Source organism: Neolamprologus brichardi, chromosome 12 (assembly GCF_056152115.1).
Source record: "Neolamprologus brichardi isolate AB-2024 chromosome 12, ASM5615211v1, whole genome shotgun sequence".
In the NCBI taxonomy this organism is placed as follows: Eukaryota; Metazoa; Chordata; class Actinopteri; order Cichliformes; family Cichlidae; genus Neolamprologus; species Neolamprologus brichardi.
Window position 1 is genome coordinate 8,557,073 of NC_142115.1, and position 19,843 is coordinate 8,576,915.

The 19,843-nt window shown below is 40.2% G+C and overlaps 1 protein-coding gene across 1 annotated transcript in view; it reads left to right on the top strand.

Moving 5' to 3' along the window:
• nsmfb (NMDA receptor synaptonuclear signaling and neuronal migration factor b) overlaps positions 1-19,843 on the top strand; it is a 58,891-nt gene that overhangs the window by 7,425 nt on the left and 31,623 nt on the right. Inside the window, exons 2-5 of the mRNA XM_006797548.3 lie at positions 9,064-9,125; positions 13,344-14,108; positions 14,271-14,343; positions 15,432-15,437. Of these exons, the coding sequence (XP_006797611.2) occupies positions 9,064-9,125; positions 13,344-14,108; positions 14,271-14,343; positions 15,432-15,437 (906 nt within the window). The remainder of the gene's footprint in view (positions 1-9,063; positions 9,126-13,343; positions 14,109-14,270; positions 14,344-15,431; positions 15,438-19,843) is intronic.

Genomic DNA, 19,843 nt, shown 5'->3' on the forward strand with positions numbered 1-19,843 from the left:
GACCTTCATCGGGTAGAAGGAATTGGAATATCAGTGAATCAGGGCCATACTCCACCCCACTCCACACTCTCCTTTTAATGGTTACTGAGCTATAATTGACCTTTAATTAAACAGAGCAGAGGTCAAACAGAAATGGATTATGAGCAGATGATGCAGGCTTCTTCAGTTTACTTCAGCACCAAGAATGTGAAACTATCCATAGTTTGTTTTAGAATGTTTGTGAATTGTGTTTGGGGGCTTTGGGAGCATCTTGAAAATCAAGTTGGTGATGAGGCTGGGGAGAATGGGATGGAAAGTGAGTTTTGAAAGCCACAAAACTCATAACCTGGCCAATCTCCAGAGAAATATATTATGGTCATTTAGTGCTTAAGGGCAATAAACCTCTTACCTGGTGCCCCTTTAATGAAAAACCAATAACTGCCCAGTAAGTCCTTGGAGCAACGGAAAATTTTTTTACCCCGTGTGAACCTGAGACTGCTCTGGTTAACCGTAGCATCCTGCCTCCTGTCTCTTTAGATTTTACACTTTACAATTTTTTTTTCATGCCCTATTGTAAATCTCCTGGGAGATAGGGTAATTGCCTGACTCCTGGCCTTTGGAGTGCAGCAGAGCAAATGTCTCCTAATGAAGTCATCTGCCATTACCAGCCAGCCTTCATAGTGTGTGCTTTGCACAGACATGAGGCAAACACGGACACAGAGAAGTAACAGTGAACACAGGTCAAATTGGCATTGTATAAATTTAGAGTAGTGCCCACACTCTGCACCACTACTTTGTTTTGTTCTTTTCTCTGCTATCAATTTGAATAATCATTTAATTAATTTCCGTAATAAATTCATAAATCAATTTTAATTATACAGTACCAAATCACAACAACAGTGCCTCAAGGTGCTTTATATTGTAAGGTAGACCCTACAATAATACATATAAACAAAAACTCAACAAACATATGACCCCCTATGAGCAAGAACTGCTGTTTAATAGAGGAGAATATGGAATAAATAACAATAAAACTTAAAAAGATGAATTTCCTCACAAAAATAAAGTCAGTAAACTAAACTCCCATTCATACATGAAGAAATTCGCTCGTTCATATTACTTTGTAGGTGATGTGAGGACATTCAAGGGCCTAGTTACCTAGGCAACCCTTCAATCTATTTACCACCCTGTCATATGTCAATCAACTGTATCTTTTGTTCTTATAGGTAGGTATTTCAATTGACCACTTTGGGAAAAGTTTAACTATCCATTTCACACTGCAAGTGTTGCATAGTTCCTGAATGTCACTGACATTTTCCAATGTTGCTGCTAATTGCTTCCTGTGTCGAAATTCTTACATCAAAACTGAACCAGTCTAATTTTTTTTACCTACCCATCTCCAGTTAGAGCTATAGTAGGGTTTGCATGCATGTAACATTCACTCCCATTTTATGGAGTATGAGCCATATGCCGTATATGTGACATTTTAGTTTATACTGTTATGTATGTATGATTTAATCGTTGCTAGTTTTCTGAGTTACCTCAGTGGCAGCTGTTCCCAGTCCCTTGGTTGATGAGGTAAGAGGTAGAAAGGGGCGGAGCAAGCCTATATGGAGACCTGCAAAATGAGTCATACCGCAGGAATTCGTTATGGTAGTTTCAGTTAGGTGTTTGTGTGTTTTACCCCTTTTTGTGCTTTTGTGGGCTGATCAGCCACTATTTAAGTTTCCCGTTTGTCTCATTTAGGTAGTTCAGTTTGTTTGAGTTAGTAGTATTTTTTGTTGTCAGCTTGTGAGTAGAGTTCTGGTACTTCGACCTCTTTTATGGGCCCAAGATTTAGATTTTTCTTTATAATTTAACCAAGTTTTTTGGGGGGTTAAATAAAAACCTTTTTTTGGACTTCAACTTGTGCCTGACTTTCCTTCACTGCTTGTTCCATCACACCATGGGAGTAGCATCCTTTCTAGAGTACATGCAATCCCTATATATTAGCTGAGAAATTGATATGTAGTAATTCCAACTTTTCCCAAACAGTTGATTCTGTTCATCTGGATGCAGCGTTCCCAGTGGGAAAGCCTCTGACCATGATGCTTGAGCATGCATCAAGACATTTGCAACTTTTGTTTTCATCCATTTCAAGTACATCACTAAATGAACTGTAAATTTCCTAAGACATAATTATTTTTCACTTGTATTACAGCAGTGTACTATTGCTGTTCTGTTGTGATGAGATGCACTGAGGTAGAATAACTGAATCATTACGTTTTCTAAACTAAAACTGTTAAAGAGGCCAAAGAAGAGTTTTGATCAGTGGGGCTGCGATAACCTTCTCATCTGCTGAACATGTTGGAACACCATCAGGTAACCCAGTGAAGCCTCCTGCTGCCTAAAACAGCATCAGACACTCATTTAATCATTTTTACCTCTGTGAGGATGAAAACTTTGCTGTTGTAGAGTTAAGGCATTCTGCCAAAAATCTAATTCTTTTCCCTGTTACGACTTTTCAACAAGGTCCCAGCAGGACAGCAACGTGAAAACATGTTTAAGTGTGCCAACCATCATCATTTTTTTAATTTAATGGACCGCTTAGCTGAAGAATACGAAAGAGAAGAGGAGAGGTAGGAAAAGCGATATAAAACTAAAAAAGGGCACAAAGAAGGAGGCCTAGAATATGACCAAATTCTAATATCAACTCCTTTCCAGATCATCTGTCTCCCAGCTGTCCCCTACCCCCACTCCTTTTTTAATAGTCTTTCTTTACATATTATGCATCTGTTCTTCATTACACTTCCCACCCTCATCCCAACTTTCTATTTTGGTTTTATAAACACATTTCCAGCTTGTTGGCTCTTTTCATGCCACAGTGAGAGGATTAATACTATGATGTATAATTCACAAGCTAGAAATCTCTGACACGTTATTATAACTGTTGTTTCAGAGACCTCTGGAGTTATAAAAAATATATATTGCCAAGATAAAGCTTCTCTGGTAATCACTTTGGCCTGAGAGGTGTGTGCTAATGTAATACATTAGTGTGTTTCTTTGTCTGAATCTTCCTTATTAACACCTGACTACAGAAAGACAGATTCTAAAGATATGGCTTAAATTCAGTTAAAAACATTAATTTTGACACCAGTTAAACTCCATAAAAATGTTAATTAAAAGATTATTATAGTTTAATAATAAATGTGTAACTGTTAATATGGATATTAGCAGCCATAGTATAAGATATTGTCTGTAAACCACTAGTTTCACCAGTTTTCATTGTCCAGTGATGTTTCAAAAATCTTTTCATGTGTGTTGTAAGCTTTGAGTTGGTTAAAAAAAAAAGGAAAATCAAAAACTGGCAAACTTACAAATTTGTGTACAGACTTCTATTTTTTAATGGTGAAGGACCAACTTATCCCAGAATGCATTGCAAATCTCAGACTTCACCACAAACTTGCATTCCCCAAGTCATCTGATGTTTGCACCTAAAGACTTGTGGTTTCTGCAAGAGTGCATACCATTGTTTTTTTTTCAGTTTGGATAGTTCCAATATTATCGCTCATAGCAAAATCCATATAGCAAATATAAATGGGGTTTTTACTTCTTACTCCTGGAACCTCTATGGAGTCTACTTGCTGGTTAACTTCTATATTATTCAGTTCAGATGAGTTCAGTTTTATTTATAGAGTGACAAATTTCAACAACAGTTGCCTCTATTTTACGAGATCGTAAAATAATATAGAGAAAACCCCAACAATCATATGACCCCTTATGGCAGTCCATTATTATCATTTTAAATTATATTTAAATTTGCTAAATAGCTAACCTAGTTAGCTAACAAATTTCTCACCTTGCTCAGAGAGGTTTATCTGCTCTTTAACTTTAAATTTCAAAATTAGCCTTTCGAACAATGACATGTTGATGTTTTGGAGGCAAAATGTGTGAAGTGTCAGCCAATGCATGGGGCCAGTGTGACAGCTCAAACGAATGGATGTGATACCTAACAGAAAGCTGTCATAGCTTCATTTTTTAGCCCTAGAGGTTGCTACATGTACCAAATCTGCTTGAAGAAGACATTTGGCAAAGATACACTGTCTTCACACTTAAGAAGATAATTTCAAATTGTAGGTAATGACCAAAAAAAGAAAAGAAGGTAAATTATGACAAAGATGGAGAGCAACATGTTTAAAGCACCTAACTTAACCTTATACATTAATACTTTATCAACCAGTGTCAAAACGGATGATTCCGTAAAAGCTAATGATGATAACTACAATAAGCTGTGCTTCTAAAATTCCTGCATGTGTTAGCTTGGGGCACTGTGCTAGTTTGTCCTCTGTAAACCCTGCTGTGTTTTCACATCCTCCTTCTCTCAGCACAGCATATGGCATTTTTATAGGGGGGAGTGCACACAGTCAAGCAGATAGATCACAGATGATTGCATTTTCTTCCTCGTGCCGTCCTTTGCCTTCTCCTTCTTCTCTATATCAGCCAGGGTAGGAAGGGGTTTTCATGAGGAGCACTGCACGTGCCACCTCATATTTAATTACTTAGGCATGTAGGCTAAAGCAACACAACAATTCCATTTCACTGCATCCCCCTGAGATTTTATCCCTACAAAGCATGTTGCATGTGTGTGTGTTGCGTACCCTATTTATTTCTCTGCCTGCTGTTCCACATGGAGACTCTGAGCATGGGAGACCTGTTGTGTGTATCTGTGTTTGCAGATGGCAGGAATGCCAGGTCGGAGTGAGTGGGAGGAGAGTGATTATAGGCTGTGTTGCTTCTTTATAGGTGTGTTTGGGGGTAGCCTATATCTTTTATAAGATTGTTATCATATTGTATTTGTATGTGGGTGTTTTACATTATAGAACAACTGCCGATCTTACTGTGTATGCACCAACTAAGTGTCTCACTTGCTTGCAGGATATTATGATTGAAACATATAGCTGAAGTGAAGACTTTTTCTTCTTCTTCTTTTTAAATTGACCATAGCAATAGCTCAGGTAGGCCATTAAGTCTAGCTCAGTTGCAATACCACCAGATCAAGTCATCTTCATTCAAGCATGCATCACCTGATGCCTCAGTTGATTGTCTTCTATCCAGCTGGCAAATCTCTAATGTGTAATCACACATTACAGAGCATCTGCAAACCACTCTGCAACCCACCTCCACCCCAATGCTTCCTCCCTGTATCTGACATAATCAATGTAGGATTTGTTGTTGTGGATGTTTTATTGTAGAAAGATACAGACCTCTCCCTGACTCTTTCCTTTTTCTTTTTTTTTTCCATCTTCTAAAGATATAAAATCTCAATACAAAAATATAACATTATAATCTCACTGTATAATTTTACAGTCCACACAAATTTTTGGTATCATTTAAGTAGTTATTTGTCTAAAAAGACAAATGATGTTGATTTACATTTGTAAAGCACAAATAGTGAACAATATGCAAAGCTGAAAATAAAGGTGCTGTATTCTTTTTTTAAAAATATTATATCACATAAAATACTTTGATGAACCCACTCCTTCCTGCTGTGTTAGACTAAATTAGTCCTTTGGGTTGTCGTCGTTGCCTGCTCTGTTCTGTGATGGGTTTTGTTCTTCATGCCTTTTACGTTCCATTATTGCACACTGAAGGGTGGGAAAGTCTCAGTAAAGAGTTATACCACCGTATATAAAGTACTGCAGGTGGAACTAGCAATCTTCTCTTGGCAATAGAGTTGTTAACGCTAGTGTATTTTCAGTTTAAACTATGAATAATTGTGTGACTTATCCTCAAACAAAGGAATTTCAGGCCAAACAGGTTAACACATACCATATAGTGAAGCATTGTGCTGGTGTACTGTGGAGACATTTTTTGGCTGTGGGAACTGGAGCTGAATGCAAGCAATGTACAGAGACATCCTTGATGATAATCTGCTTCAGAGCCCCAAAAGGACGACGACCCTAAACGCACAGCCAAGATAACAAAATAGTGGTTTCGGGAAAACTCTGTCAATGTCCTTGAGTCGCTTCAGCCAGACCCAGAGTTGGCTCTCTTTTGGCTCTCAGCGAAGGCGGTCACACTTTTCTCCTCTCCTGCCCTTATCTTCCCTGCTTAGCTTCTTATGTCCATATCTTGTCTTGTGTTTTTACTTACTTTTCCCTGGAACACTCTCTCACAGTCTGTTCTCTAAAACCTAAAAGAGGAATTATGGATTTGATCAACTGGTCTCTGAATGCAATTGACACCCCTTCTCAACGAGAAGTCAGGGCTTGGGTGAGCCTGACTGCTGAAGATATCTACCTATTCGGAACCATGATAACAGGGTTCTTGCTGATTGGAGCTAGCTTGGCCCTGGCTTATCGAAGAATTAAGGAAGCGGAACCGGCTGTTCAAACCCCCACAAGGCAGCCCGCTGGGATTGAAATGATGGGACGAGGTGTGAGTTTCTCAAAATGGGCTCATTGAGTGCAGCACGGAGAAGATCTTGGAGAACGCACGGCTGCCGTGAATACTCAGAACAAGACCTCTGAGTGAAAAACTGGATTACATCTGGAGGGGCTAGCTCGAATAACACCTTTCAGCGCAAATTCGATCACATCTTGGGGAAGTGCACTGCGGTCGTGAGTTCTCAGAACCTGCTCCTTGAGCAAAAAGAATGACAACATCTCGAAACGTAAGTTTGGATAACATCATAGAAAGCTCACAACTCTCCAACGGGAGATTGAGAGACCAGTGTCTGACTGTTAGAACAGCTTTGAAATTCATATGAGTTGTTCGCACTAAAGTAAAAACCATCATCACTTCATGTGGAGACCCAGCTGGCCCAGCCAGCTGCGGCCTCAAGGCTGGAGCTGAACAAAACACCCTGATAACGACTGTGTTTAGACTGTTCCCCCCATTCCATGCAAGGCCACCTGGGTTGGCTGGAAGACTGTTTACTTAGCCTGGCGGGGCGAAGGACACTGTCTCAGCTGAACTCTGGACACACACATACACTGATATGCACACACTGATCCCCACTCCCTTTCCAAACGCCTTCGATGCTTGTGCTCTACCGGGGAAGATGGCAGTCGACTGGACCAGCGCAGACATGCTGCAGGACCGGATGCGCTGTCTACACCGGCTCTCTCTTACCCTTTACCCGCCCCTGTTGCTTGTCTTGTGTTTCTATGGTGTATTGATAGTCATGTGCTTTTTGTGCTGAGGTGTTTTTTCTGTTATCAAACTGTTCTCCCACTAGGAACTCAGTCTGAGTGGAGTTTTTTTTCTCCTCCTCTTACCTCATGTTATGTATTTTTGTTGTTTTTTTCCTATCAGCCTACCTTTCTGACATGTCTCCCCAATGTGATGTTTGTGTAAAGTTGGTCAGAAGGTTCCTTTGTAAGTGCGCATGCGCCATTAGCGTGCTGCCTGCTGTAACCCTAATTTCCTTTGGGATTAATAAAGTATTCTGATTCTGATTCTGAACCCAACTAAACATCTATGGAGAGATCTGAAAATGGCTGTGCACTGACCCTCCCCATCCAAGTTGATGAAGCTTGAGAGGTTCTGCAAAGAAGAATGGGAAAAACTGCCCGAAAATGGATGTGCCTAGTTTGTAGCATCCTACAGAAAGGCTTGAGGCTGTAATTGCTATCAAACGTACTTCGATAAAGTAATGAGCAAAGACTGAATGCTTCTATGCATTAGCATTCATATTACACATTTCAACCCACTATTTTATCGTCATTATGGGGTTTTGTGTGTAGATTTTAAAATGAAAAATGAATGTAACTGTTTTTGAATAAGGCTGTAACCATGGCAAAATGTGTGACATGATGCATTGAATATCCTTGTGTACAATATACCCTACATACAGAAAGTATGCTGGCAAGATGGTGGCTCAGTGGCTTGTACAGCAAAAGACACCTGAGGTTAAACACTGGCCAAAACCCTTTCAATGTGAAGTTTACATGTTGTCCCTATGCTTGCACAGATTTCCTTAAGGATTTGTGATCTCTCCCATCATTAAAAAAAACATGCCGTATAAAGGTGTCCTTGACGGTAGAGGTGGCATTGGTCCCTGGGTCCTGCATGTTTCCCACAGCTAATTCTGAGGATGTGTTAAATACAGAGAGTGAATTTCCCTGAGGGGATTAATAAAGGATAAGTTAATTTATACAATACAAAGGTTGACTGACCCCATTATTTGCTAGAATAAGAGTTTCTTTTCTTTTCTTTTTTAATTAGCAAGGCATGAAGGCCTTTTGAATCATAGATATGGTTAGTGAGCTAATTGCACTCAATCAAGACTGTTCCTCATTTCAGAGGTAGTAGATTGAACTGCTGTGACTTTTTTTCTTCTGCAGACCCACCCACACTCAGCTATATATGTATTGTATACCGTGCCAGTTTCTCAGTGTTCCTGCCATATGGATGTTTTATGCCATACACATGATTGTATTTATTTCCTGTTTTTCTGGATGGCAAAAGCAACGACACCGTCCTCTGTGTAGGGCAGGGTAGATGGATAAGCTTTGTCATGAAAGAAAACTAGAGCAAATTTATAAATTTGTTTGTCTTTAAATCTTTATATATTTCACTTATTTTCATGTAACATAATTATAATAAAATAGAAAGTGAACGTAATGTGTGAGAAAAATACTAAAGTAGCTACTTACATGAATCAATCATATTGATATATGAGACATATTGAGCCACTGACCACCGAAAGGATATGAAAGCAATTAAAATGGTTATTAAAATTGGAAAATCTTCATATAAATGTCAGTTCATTTCCATTTCCATATTTTAGTAAGCTATAAAAATATGTAATAGAAAGCTTTCATTCTTTTTCCCTTCCCGACTCTAGCCAAGATCAGCCTGTAACTGTGTTGAGTGATGGCAGATAGCGAGTATGGATTCAGGACATTAACAACTCCTCTCACAGAGTGCTGTGGTGATGTAACCTACTTGCAGTGAAGAGGGCCTTAGAGAGAAAAAGCTCAGACAGCCTGTTTAGGTGGAGAGAATCCTCTGAAATGTTTGTGAGTCACTTTGCTATGTTTGACAGCAACAGTTGTGCAAAATAGCTCAGAGTGAAGTCTTGCACTTGTGTCTCTACAGAGCAGCCAGAGCATTTGGAGAATACCTGTCCAATACCAATCCGGAGAACCGCAACGGAGCAGGTAGGTGGCACACTTAGTAGTCCTACAACAATACTATATCAGTTCCTCCGGCTTCACACATATTTCCTACTCCCAAAAATACCTTAAAATATTTCTGTGTGAAATATTGGCCTGTGACATGTTGGATAATCAGTTATTAAAATATTTTAAAAATGCTGATGTTTATGTAATAAACGCTCAGCTTCAGGGTGCAGTCACACCACAACAGCAATGTTTCACAGGTTATCCCCAAAACCATAAGTATTTGATCACCCTAAAATCAGCTGAACTATACTGTCACCTGGTAAGTGCTGAAAAATTGGAATTGGAAATTGGGCAAGTGTAAGGCTCTGAACAATTTTGACAGGGGCCAACCTGTGAGAGCAGGGTGACTGGTTCAGAAAATCTCCAAAACAGCACGTATTGTGGGTGGTTCCCAGAATGCAGTGGTTAGAGCTTACCAGAAGTGGCTGCAGACCATGTGGACAAGTTCAAGGCATCAGTGTTCCTTGATGGCAGTGGCTTCTTGAAGGACATGTATGGTATGGTATAAGGAACTTGACAGAGAACTGACTCCAGATTGCTCTATCCTGCTGCTCGATTCTGTTGTGAATCCTGATACTACAGGACACTATCAGAGGTCTTCTAAAGTCCATACCTCAACAATTCTAAGCAGGTTATCTTAATGTTGCAGATTACTGATATATCTGCAAGTTCCTCCCCCCTGCTGTTGGCAAGAGGATTATCATATTGTAGGGTTTTTACTTTAACATGTAAAGCACTTTAAGATGACTGCTTTTGTAAACTGATTATGAAAAAAACAAAACTGAATTGGTAATGTAATTGAGATTGATATTTTCAGTAGCAATTTATATTTGTTAGCATGGCTGTCTTCTGGGACCTGCATGCTCTTTTGAGTGCAAACATGTGGAATACATAAAGTAGCAGAAAACATGACAATTGAGATGGGGCTGAAGTTAGGTGCAAAGTGGCCTGCAGATACGCAGCATCTGTGGGCAGGCTAAAACAGGATTAGTAGTGTGCTTGCCAATTGGGAAGGGTCTGGAAGGGTATCAAGTGAGCTATCAGATGCACTGAGACCAGTTTACCTGCTGGGATTGTGGTTGAGCCTAATTTAGTAACCTACTCAGTCTAATTCTATGCTCAGTTTAATTATATCCTGGAAAAGCTGTTGTGACTAACTAGCACTTCCCTTTCCCCTACCTTTGCAATATCGCTTTTCTCTGTATGATTTCAACTTTATAAAAGGGAATCTTACAAATCTGTTTGCTTTCCACTCAGTTTTTCTTCAGCATAACTTAGTAAGTAAAGTAAAGTAAAATTTTATTTATAAAGCACCTTTCAAGATAAAAATCAAAAAGTGCTTCACAGAAGCTAAAACCTAAAAATAAAAATCAACCAAAAGCAAGTTTAAAAAGATGAGTTTTTAGCTGTTTTTTCAAAAGCGACCACGGAGTCCACAGATCTCAGGCTCAAAGGGAGAGAGTTCCACAATCTGGGGGCCACAGTTACAAAAGCTTTGTCGCCTTTTGTTTTCAGCCTTGTGTGTTGGACAACCAGCAAGCCCTGGTCACATGGTAAATGGTAAATGGACTGGTTCTTATATAGCGCTTTTCTACTCTTTCTGAGCACTCAAAGCGCTGTACACAACTTGTACATTAACCCATTCACACCAGCACATTTTTCTAAGTGCTTTCTAAGTAACATTCACACACACATTCATACTCCGATGGATGCATCGGAGAGCAATTTGGGGTTAGTATCTTGCCCAAGGATATTTGGCATGCAGACTGGGGAAGCCAGGGATCGAACCACCAACCTTCCGATCAGTAGATGACCTGCTCTACCACCTGAGCTACAGCCACCCCACATGACCTCAGGGACCTGCTGGGAATGTATGGATGTAAAAGTTCACTTATATATGCTGGTGTTTGTCTATGCAGAGCCCTGAAAGTCAAGGTCAAAACCTTAAAGTGGATTCTGAATTTATCGGGGAGCCAGTGCAGCTGAATCAGCAGGGGTGTGACATGGGAGTACTTGGAGGACTTGATCAGAAGCTTTGCAGCAGCGTTCTGAACAACTTGCAGATGCTCCAAAGAGGCTTTACATAAACAAGTAAACAAAGAATTACAATAATCCAGATGAGATGAAACAAATGCATGAATGACAATTTCTAATTCGGAGCGCGATACAATGGGACTCAGCTTAGCAATGTTTCTCAAGTGATAAAAACAGGAGCGAACCAGAGATTTTACATGGGCATCCAAAGTCAGAGCTGAGTCAATAGTAACACCAAGGTTCCTGATAGACGGTTTGGCAAATGTAGCAAGTGGACCCAAGTTTTCCATAACACTAGGTACAAAATGTTCAGTCTTCTCCTCATTTAGTTGAAGAAAGTTTCCAGCCATCCAACCTCTAATGGAGTCTATGCACTCATGCAAAATCTGTAGCTTGGAAACATCATGGGGCTTAAAGGAGATATATAACTGAATATCATCTGTATAGCAGTGATACGAAATGTCCTTAAAAGTGCTCAATAAGTGTTGAAGAGAAAGTAAATACAGCAAGAACAATAAAGGCCCGAAAACTGAACCTTGTGGCACACCATGGGCAAGAAAAGTAGAAGAGGAACTGTACTTAGAGGTAGCCACAGAAAAGGATCGTTCATGCAAATAGGATTCAAACCAGTCCAAAGCAGCCCCTGATATGCCCACCCAGTGTCTCAGCCTCATCTAGCAGAATATGATGGTCCACAGTATCAAAGGCGGGTCAGGTCCAACATCAACAGAACGGAGCATTCTCCTGCATCACATCTCATCAAAATATTGTTGGAGACTCTAAGAAGTGTAGTTTCAGTAGAGTGAGCTCTACGAAAGCCAGATTGGAATTTATCCAGAATGCTGTATTTATCTAGAACAGCTATAAGCTGCTTAGCCACAACCTTTTCTAAAATCTTAGCAATGAACGGTAATTTTGAAATCGGTCTGTAGCTACTAAGAAGAGAAGCATCAAGCTTAGGTTTTTTTAACAGTGGGTGAATGACAGCATTCTTACAATAAACAGGGACCTGACCAGAAACCAGTGAGGTATTGATAATTGTGAGCACACAGGGACCAATAGACTGAAAGACATTTTTAAACAAAGATCCAGGTAAAATATCAAGAAAGCAGGAGGACGCATTGAATTAACTAACTTGAACAGCTCTGGTAAGGACACAGGTAAAAATCTTTCTAAAATTACAGGCCTAGCTTGAGTTGGAGCAGACAAGAGAGACACAGAAGGAGAGATATTGTTCCTCACGTTACTGACATTTTCAACGAAGAAAGAAATTTTTCACAATCTTCATTTGATGAATTTGGGACAGCAGGTGGAGCAGGAGCAACAATATCACTAATGGTGTTGAATAGTACCTTGGGGTTACCTCTGCTCTTAGACACTAAGTCTGAGAAATAGGCAGCCCTCGCATCTCGAACTGAAGTGTTAAAAGAGACTAAAAGGTCCTTTAATTGAAGGAGATGGACATGCAAATGCGTTTTCCTCCATAAACGCTCAACCGTACGGCAGCAACGCTTTGAGAAGCGAATACTGTCATTTATCCAGGGAGACGACTTTGAAACCGGAGCTAGTCTAGTTTTAACAGGACAAACATTGTCTAAAATAGAAAGACAATGATTATTAAAAAGATTTGTTAAAAAATGAACATTGTTATAATGATATAAAACTAAATTAAAGGCATCGGAAAATTAGCACTATACCATACTTATTTATCCACAGGACACACAAAATGAAAAACTAGCAAGTCCCATTAGATTACACTTGCTTTCAAGCCTGCGGCATTGCAACCATTTATGCAGTGAGAAGAACTATTCGTCCTTCATGATCCTACAGGACAACTGGGCTTCTTGGACTGTACCGGCTCATCCATTTCTGAATCTTTCATCTTTCCGCCCTTTGTTTTTTTTCCATCACTATGCCACCTCTCTATTTTTCTCATGTGCTCACAAAAGCTTTGCAGCTAGTAAATGTTTACCACTCTGCTGCGAGAGCCACAAATCCCAAAGAGACACAAGCAAGCTCCCTGTTAACTCTATTTACATAGAAAGCATTTATCTGATGTCCGTTTATGAAAGCTATATAGAAAACAGACAGCATGATTTATCTCTCACTTGCTATGTTTTCTTGTTAATTTTGCTTCATCCCCTTTCTCTTTATCCCCAGATCATCTACTGTCTGAAACTTTCTCTGGCCAGGACTCTCCAGACGTCAGTCACTTGCATAACAACAATCTGCCACCACAGAGCCATTGTTTATCCATAGCTAAACCCGCCCAGTCCAGCCAGTCTAATCCCAGCACTAACCCACAGTCTCAATCTCAAGTCAACACTCTCCAGGCTCAAGCATCACTTGGCCCCTCCAAACGGCGACTCTCTGCTGAACGCAGTCTTTCCATAGAGGACCCTCCTGCTGCCAGGGGCTCACAGGGGCCTGTTGCTGTGAAGCCAGCCAGGGTGTACACAATCACCAGGGAAGGCGGGATGACCCTCGGGGGCCGTGGCAGTGAGGAGAGCCTGGAGTTGGAGGTGCTGAAGGGCTCCCAGGAGCAGCCTCTCTCACAGAGCACTTCTGCTGCCAGTCATGGCCTATCCTGCACCAGCCAACCAACCGCCTCAGCTGCCCGTGGCAGCCATCACCGTAGCAGCCATCACCGCAGTAACCAACATCATGCCCAGCAGCATCACGGAGGCCCAACGTCATCATCGCAGCCGCTGCAGAGCTCGGGTAGCGCTGGCAACATTCGTGATTGGGGAATGAGGAGAGGTGGGTCGCGGGATGACTACACCCCAGACTGCGTTGCCTGCATTCGGGCTCCATGCCAAAGTCAGCGCTCCCTGGACCTAGATACCTCACCCCGAGATGGAGGGAAGCAACGCAAAAAACTGGAGAGAATGTACAGCGAGGACAGAGCATCTACAGATGACAGGGGTATAAAACGAAATGTGAATGTTTAAATGAATAAACAAACTGAGCCTGAATTTAAACACATTCTCACCATATTTTTATTCACCTCCACTGCTATTTGTAAAGCCTGTGTTTGAATGTAATGCTCACTGATACACACCTTCCTTTTCTTATGTGTGTTTGCAGAGGACAATCCTAACAGCTGGTTCCCCAAAGAGAATATGTTCAGCTTTCAGACAGCCACCACCACCATGCAGGCGTGAGTATGGCATGGAAATCCACCTTCACTCCCACTCTGTGCATCACAGCATCTCGCTGCCATGTTGGCAGGATACGGCCCCAGTCTTTTCCTTCCAAGAGACAAATGTAACATTCTAATACAAAGTCTTAATGAGCTTTCACACATTTCTGCTCGTTGGTTTTATTAATACAGGAAGCCACTTTTTTAGAAATAAGCAGTTGCCCATAGAAAAACTGGATGTTTTAGATCTGTACTGGTAGAAGCACAGTCTAGTAATTTTAACAACATGGTCCAACAAGTGTCCCAGTAAACAATGATACCAGCTGAATGGAATGCACCTGTTTCCAGTGTTGTGCATAGTACTTGTTCCTCTAAACTTAGCAGCAAAGAGTCTTTGAAATCAACACATTTAGAAAGCTGGAAATGTGTTGGTCTAGATCGTGTACGTGCCTTAACCAAGACACACATACACCCACACACACAACTCCGTTCCAGTCTTGCTGACAGGTTAATTATCACCTATCACCCTGACCTTATAATTATGACTCTCAAACAGATAAAGCGCACCCACCATGATCTTTTTTTCCCTTCTTCTCTCCCACACTCCCTCTTTGCTATCCATATGTTTCACCTTCCTTTTCCCATCTGTTTCCGACTGCCTGTGTCCGTATTAGAGTCAGACTGATATATGGGTCTGACTCTCACTTTTGATTTAAATGGCAGGCTGAATGATGGCTATATCACAGTTTAATTGACTACACATTAAACTAAGTGTTTGGTTATGGCCAGTCCTTGAGAACCAACTGGTGAGATATTTTGGTACACTTTAGATGTACATACATGTACATATTTCATCAGTCATCATCTCCTCTTCCTCACTTCTTTCAATGTGCATGTCATATTTGAATGCCAGTCCCTGCTCACTTATTTATAGGTAGGATTCTTCCATTTTGTCTCTCCTGAAAATGAGAACTGGAACATAAATCTCACTCCAAAATCTGGGTATGTAGAGTATTTGGCTGGCCCTATTGCTAACTTCTCTTTCATTTTTGTCTCCTCTTCTTCCTCTCCACACTGTGTGGCGGCCTTCCAAACCACGACTGTAGAATATCGTGAGTAAATCTTTCAAACGCCCCCACTGTTCTTCCTTGTTGCTTTTTCTTTTTTTTTCTTGCTATGCCAGTTAGGTAACTCGCATTGAACTCTGTTCCTCATGTGGCTTTGTGCTAGTCAGTCTACTGTGTCCTTATTCCCCCAACCTCGGTGTCTGCTGGATGGGATGTCAATATGTGGATGTAAGATTAAAGGCAAGGAAGGTTTGGTACGGTAGGAATGAAAAGTAGGTCATGCCAAGCATTATTTAAATAGCAACAATTCTTTGTTGAAATGAACTCCTTTGATATATTTCTGATAAAGACAGTGTAGTTTTTATGTCTGAAAACTAAAACCATGAACTCAAAGCTGTTTTCTTGTGCATAACTCTATAGATAAATCTTAGTAATGCTGTTTAACCCTCTGAGGTCTGAGTCGTACAGCAGCCCTGAAAGGTCAAATGCACAGCAACTTAAGAAAACAACAGCAAATAGAAAAAAGCTTATTAAAACACATAAGAAAAAGGAAAAACACAGCATAAGCTCACAAAAAAATAGCTCACAAAACACAGCGGAGGCTTTTTTGGGGAGACAATATGATAGAAAACTTGCAGAGATAAGTTAGCTATAGCTAACTAGCTATAAGCAGTGAACAGCTAATAGCATACATGTTTTTACAGTGTTTTATAAATCATGTGATTGAATCACACGTCACCTGCCTCTTTTGTCCCTCACAACACCAATGAAACCTTTGTTTCATTCTTGTAATGTCTCAGTGCAATCCTTTGCACATTTTGCTTCCTGTCCCTTCCATAGCTATACTGTCACATTCATATCTCCACGAAAACACTTTGGTTGTTTTAAAAGATTTTATTCTTTTTTACTCTATGAAACTACACCTGCCTCCTGCTAAAAGATAGTGTAAACTGTATTTTAGTAGGCTGTCAGCTTTTAAATATTGTGATGATGGTTTCAGAGTAAGAACCAGATTATAATGTGTGGTTTCAAAGAAGTTAAGTTGAGAACAGTTCAGTGACCCAGCTTGAGGCTTCAAAAATGGGAATTCAAAAACAAGAAGGGTTGGTGGCAACGTCCAGCTAGTCTAAGAGTGGGCATTTGATTTTCCCAAGGGGTCACAATTAGGACCTACTTGTAACATCTACTATTACCATTAGTGGTTTATAAAGGGATAACATTTCCAATAAAATTACTATTGAGCAGAATTGGACTGAATATTCGGCCCTCCGTAGCAGTCCCAGTTTCTCATTTCTCTTTGGGAAAATTATTTTCCTGGCCCCAGCAATCTATGGTCACATCACTATGTTCTGCAAAAACAGTTGTCTAGTCAGTATCTAACACCATTACTTACATACAGGGGATGTGACTGTGAATCACTTATCTTTAAAGGAATTTAAAGGAATTTAATAAAGGGACATGAGCGTTTTCATACATTATGTGTTTGAACAAGCAGTAATCTAAACTGCAATGTGACCAATCAATGACCAGGTGATAATTTTAGTCTTTTTTTAAAAAATAAGGTTGATCACACATGTGATATCCGTTCTTGCTGGTGTCAAAAGTAGACTGTATGGCTTTGCTGTAAAGAAAGATAAACAAGAGTCTCTAAGGCTTTTTGGTTGCTAATGATTCCATCTATTAAGGTAAACTGGGAACTCCTATTAAACTTAGATTACTGGACTTGGTTGATCAAATTCTGGAAACAACATTTTTCCCAAGTTTCTTGGTAGACTTTTAAGGTGACCATGCATCATGTGAGACATGATGAAATTCTAGTTACCTAGATCACACACTTTTTCAAATGTTTGCTAACTCTCATTTGCAACTACCAATCTAGCTGTCAGCAGACATAAAGCCGCCCCCAGTACTGCTTAAGTTTCAATACTTTAATATCTTCAGATCTTTAGTATTATAACTTATCTTCTCATATTTAACTCTCTAAGGTCTAAGTCACCATCATCAGCAAATAACCCAAACCTTAACTCAGAATATGTAGGTCACTTTTGCTTTTAGTGTTTTCACCTTTGATGGCTTAGACCTCACAGGCTTAAGATTATGTAAACCACTGTTTGAAACTATAAAACTGCATGTGCCTACTGCCAAAGACGGTGAAAAATCTGTTTTTCTTCTCTCTCTGCTGGCTGCTTGATAAATTTGGCAGAAAATTTACAGGATTGCTTTATCGCACAATAGAGGAAGTAGGCTGTCAGCTTTTAAATATTCTGGTGATAGCAGATGGTGGAAGGAGGGACAGGCTGAAGGAAACATCTCTTCCAACCTGTCTGTTTTTGCAGTGAGAAGGAACAGAACGTGAGTGAATTCACGAGGGGAAAAAATTCTGCAATAGCAATGCAGAGAGCTTTTGGATAATAATCAGACTCCAGTGAATTCAGCCTCATGTTTTGTCATCCCAGGGCTCATCAGCTGCCTGCCTGTCTGTCTGTCCGTTGGTGAAAACCAGACCGTAGGACCGGACTTTGTTTTTGACATACGCTGTCACAGATGATTCTCATTATGTCTGACGCCCTGTCAGAACCATTACTGTCCCTACTGGGAAAGGCACCTCGGTGTAGGCATACTGTTACACACTTGGCAGAATGGTTAATAATGTGTTGCAAAAATTTTGGTGCAGAAATATTTCTCAGTACATCAAAATGTGAAACAGAGGTTTGCAGAGATGTCACATCTCAGCACTGGTCTGATAATCCATTTCTGACGTTTAACTGGGTTCTCTTTCAACCTCCTACAAGTAAGGGAACACAATGAGTTTCTATGCTATCAGGAAATAGCTAGTCTTTCCTAGAGGCTTTTCATAAAGATGAGATAAATTGGTCAGAAGACAGCCAGGGCAACAAGTTCTAAAAGCCTTGATTAGGCCTGACCTTTTGAGACCTACACAAAATAATAAGACCCCACCAACCAAAGAAAAAAACCAATACATCCCATAATGGCTGTTGAAGCTGCAAAAAAAGAATTTGACATTCATATTTAAATGAATATAAAATCGTCTTTTGTTCCCTCAGTGTCTTTTCCTACATTGTGGTTGTAGTTTGTGAGTGTGTGTGCGTGAGTGTACATGCAATTATCCTCAATGTCCTCTGCCTTTGGTGGATTAGATGTCCCTGTGCTGCTAACTTTAACTACTCACCAAAGCTAACTAAACTCTCACTAACCCTACTGGACTTCAAACCCCTCAACTTTGACACCTTTAGTGTCTTCCCATACCACCCTAACTAAACTTTATGCCCGAACCCAACTAGACCCTATGGGCTTTTTAGTTTCCTTTTGTTACTGTGTGGCATTTTAGTTAGCTTTGTTTATAACAAACATGAACTTAAAAGCTGCATTAATTTCTAAGCTCACCAGATATAGCAAGTAATAGTAGAGTTTTTTAGCCCTTGGGTCAGATTGGGTTCAGACAAAAAAATCCTTGGTTGCTGTCAGGCGCAGCTAAAACGAAAACCTATATTTCCAAACAAAACAACTTAATGCTTTGACGTCCCGGCAGGGCTTTCCGAGGCATTGCTGAGAGAAAGAGACGGAAAAGAGAGCAGGAGGCAGCCACCATGATGGAGAGGTACCGTGCCCTGTCCTGTCCTGTGTGGTGCTGTTATAGTTACCCTATTACCCAACAAAGAAAACAACTTCTTGAAAAGAAATGCCTTTTATCCGATTTTAAAATAAGTCTTTTCAACCTCGTTTCTATTTATATTTCAAGTGTTGTAGACCAGGGGCCGGCAACCCTGGGCACTCATGCTGGCACGCGAAGGGTTAACTGATGGCACAACATGCACAGAGAAGGTGCAGTAAAAAATAAATATCTATTACCAGTGCACATCACAAATTAGCTTGCATAGACACATCAGTTGCGCCATTTCTTAATCATTGCATCTTAGCTAAAAACCCCACCCACCGAGTTCAACTTGTAATAGGCTAAAAATCACTTAGCCTACCGGCGAGAGGGATGTTGCTAACTAATCAGTCCTGTGAAATATGGCCTTGAAGCAAGCGAAAAAAATATAATTTTATGATCTTGTATTCGCCAAATCGTCTTTTATGACAGGGGTTTTGTTCAGCAGAAAGATAGTGCTGTATGTGCTCTTTTCCTTGAGAGTGTTATTTTCCAGACCTCCAGTGCCAAGTATGATCCCCAGATAAGAGAACTGGCAAAATACAAAGCGGGGGGGATCACATTAACATGTATATCCCTGTAATAACAAGCATGTCTTATTGGCCCAGTTTATTTTTTCTTATCATTGTTATGAGGAGACCATAAATAGCATTTGCATTTTTTGTTGTATAGTTTCTTTGCTGTTCTTGTTATGGATAAAAAGTGTTTTTTGAAAAAGCTGATCTGGTCTCTGCCAGCATCTGTGTGTAACTGTTGCTATGCAGCGTTATTAAATTTA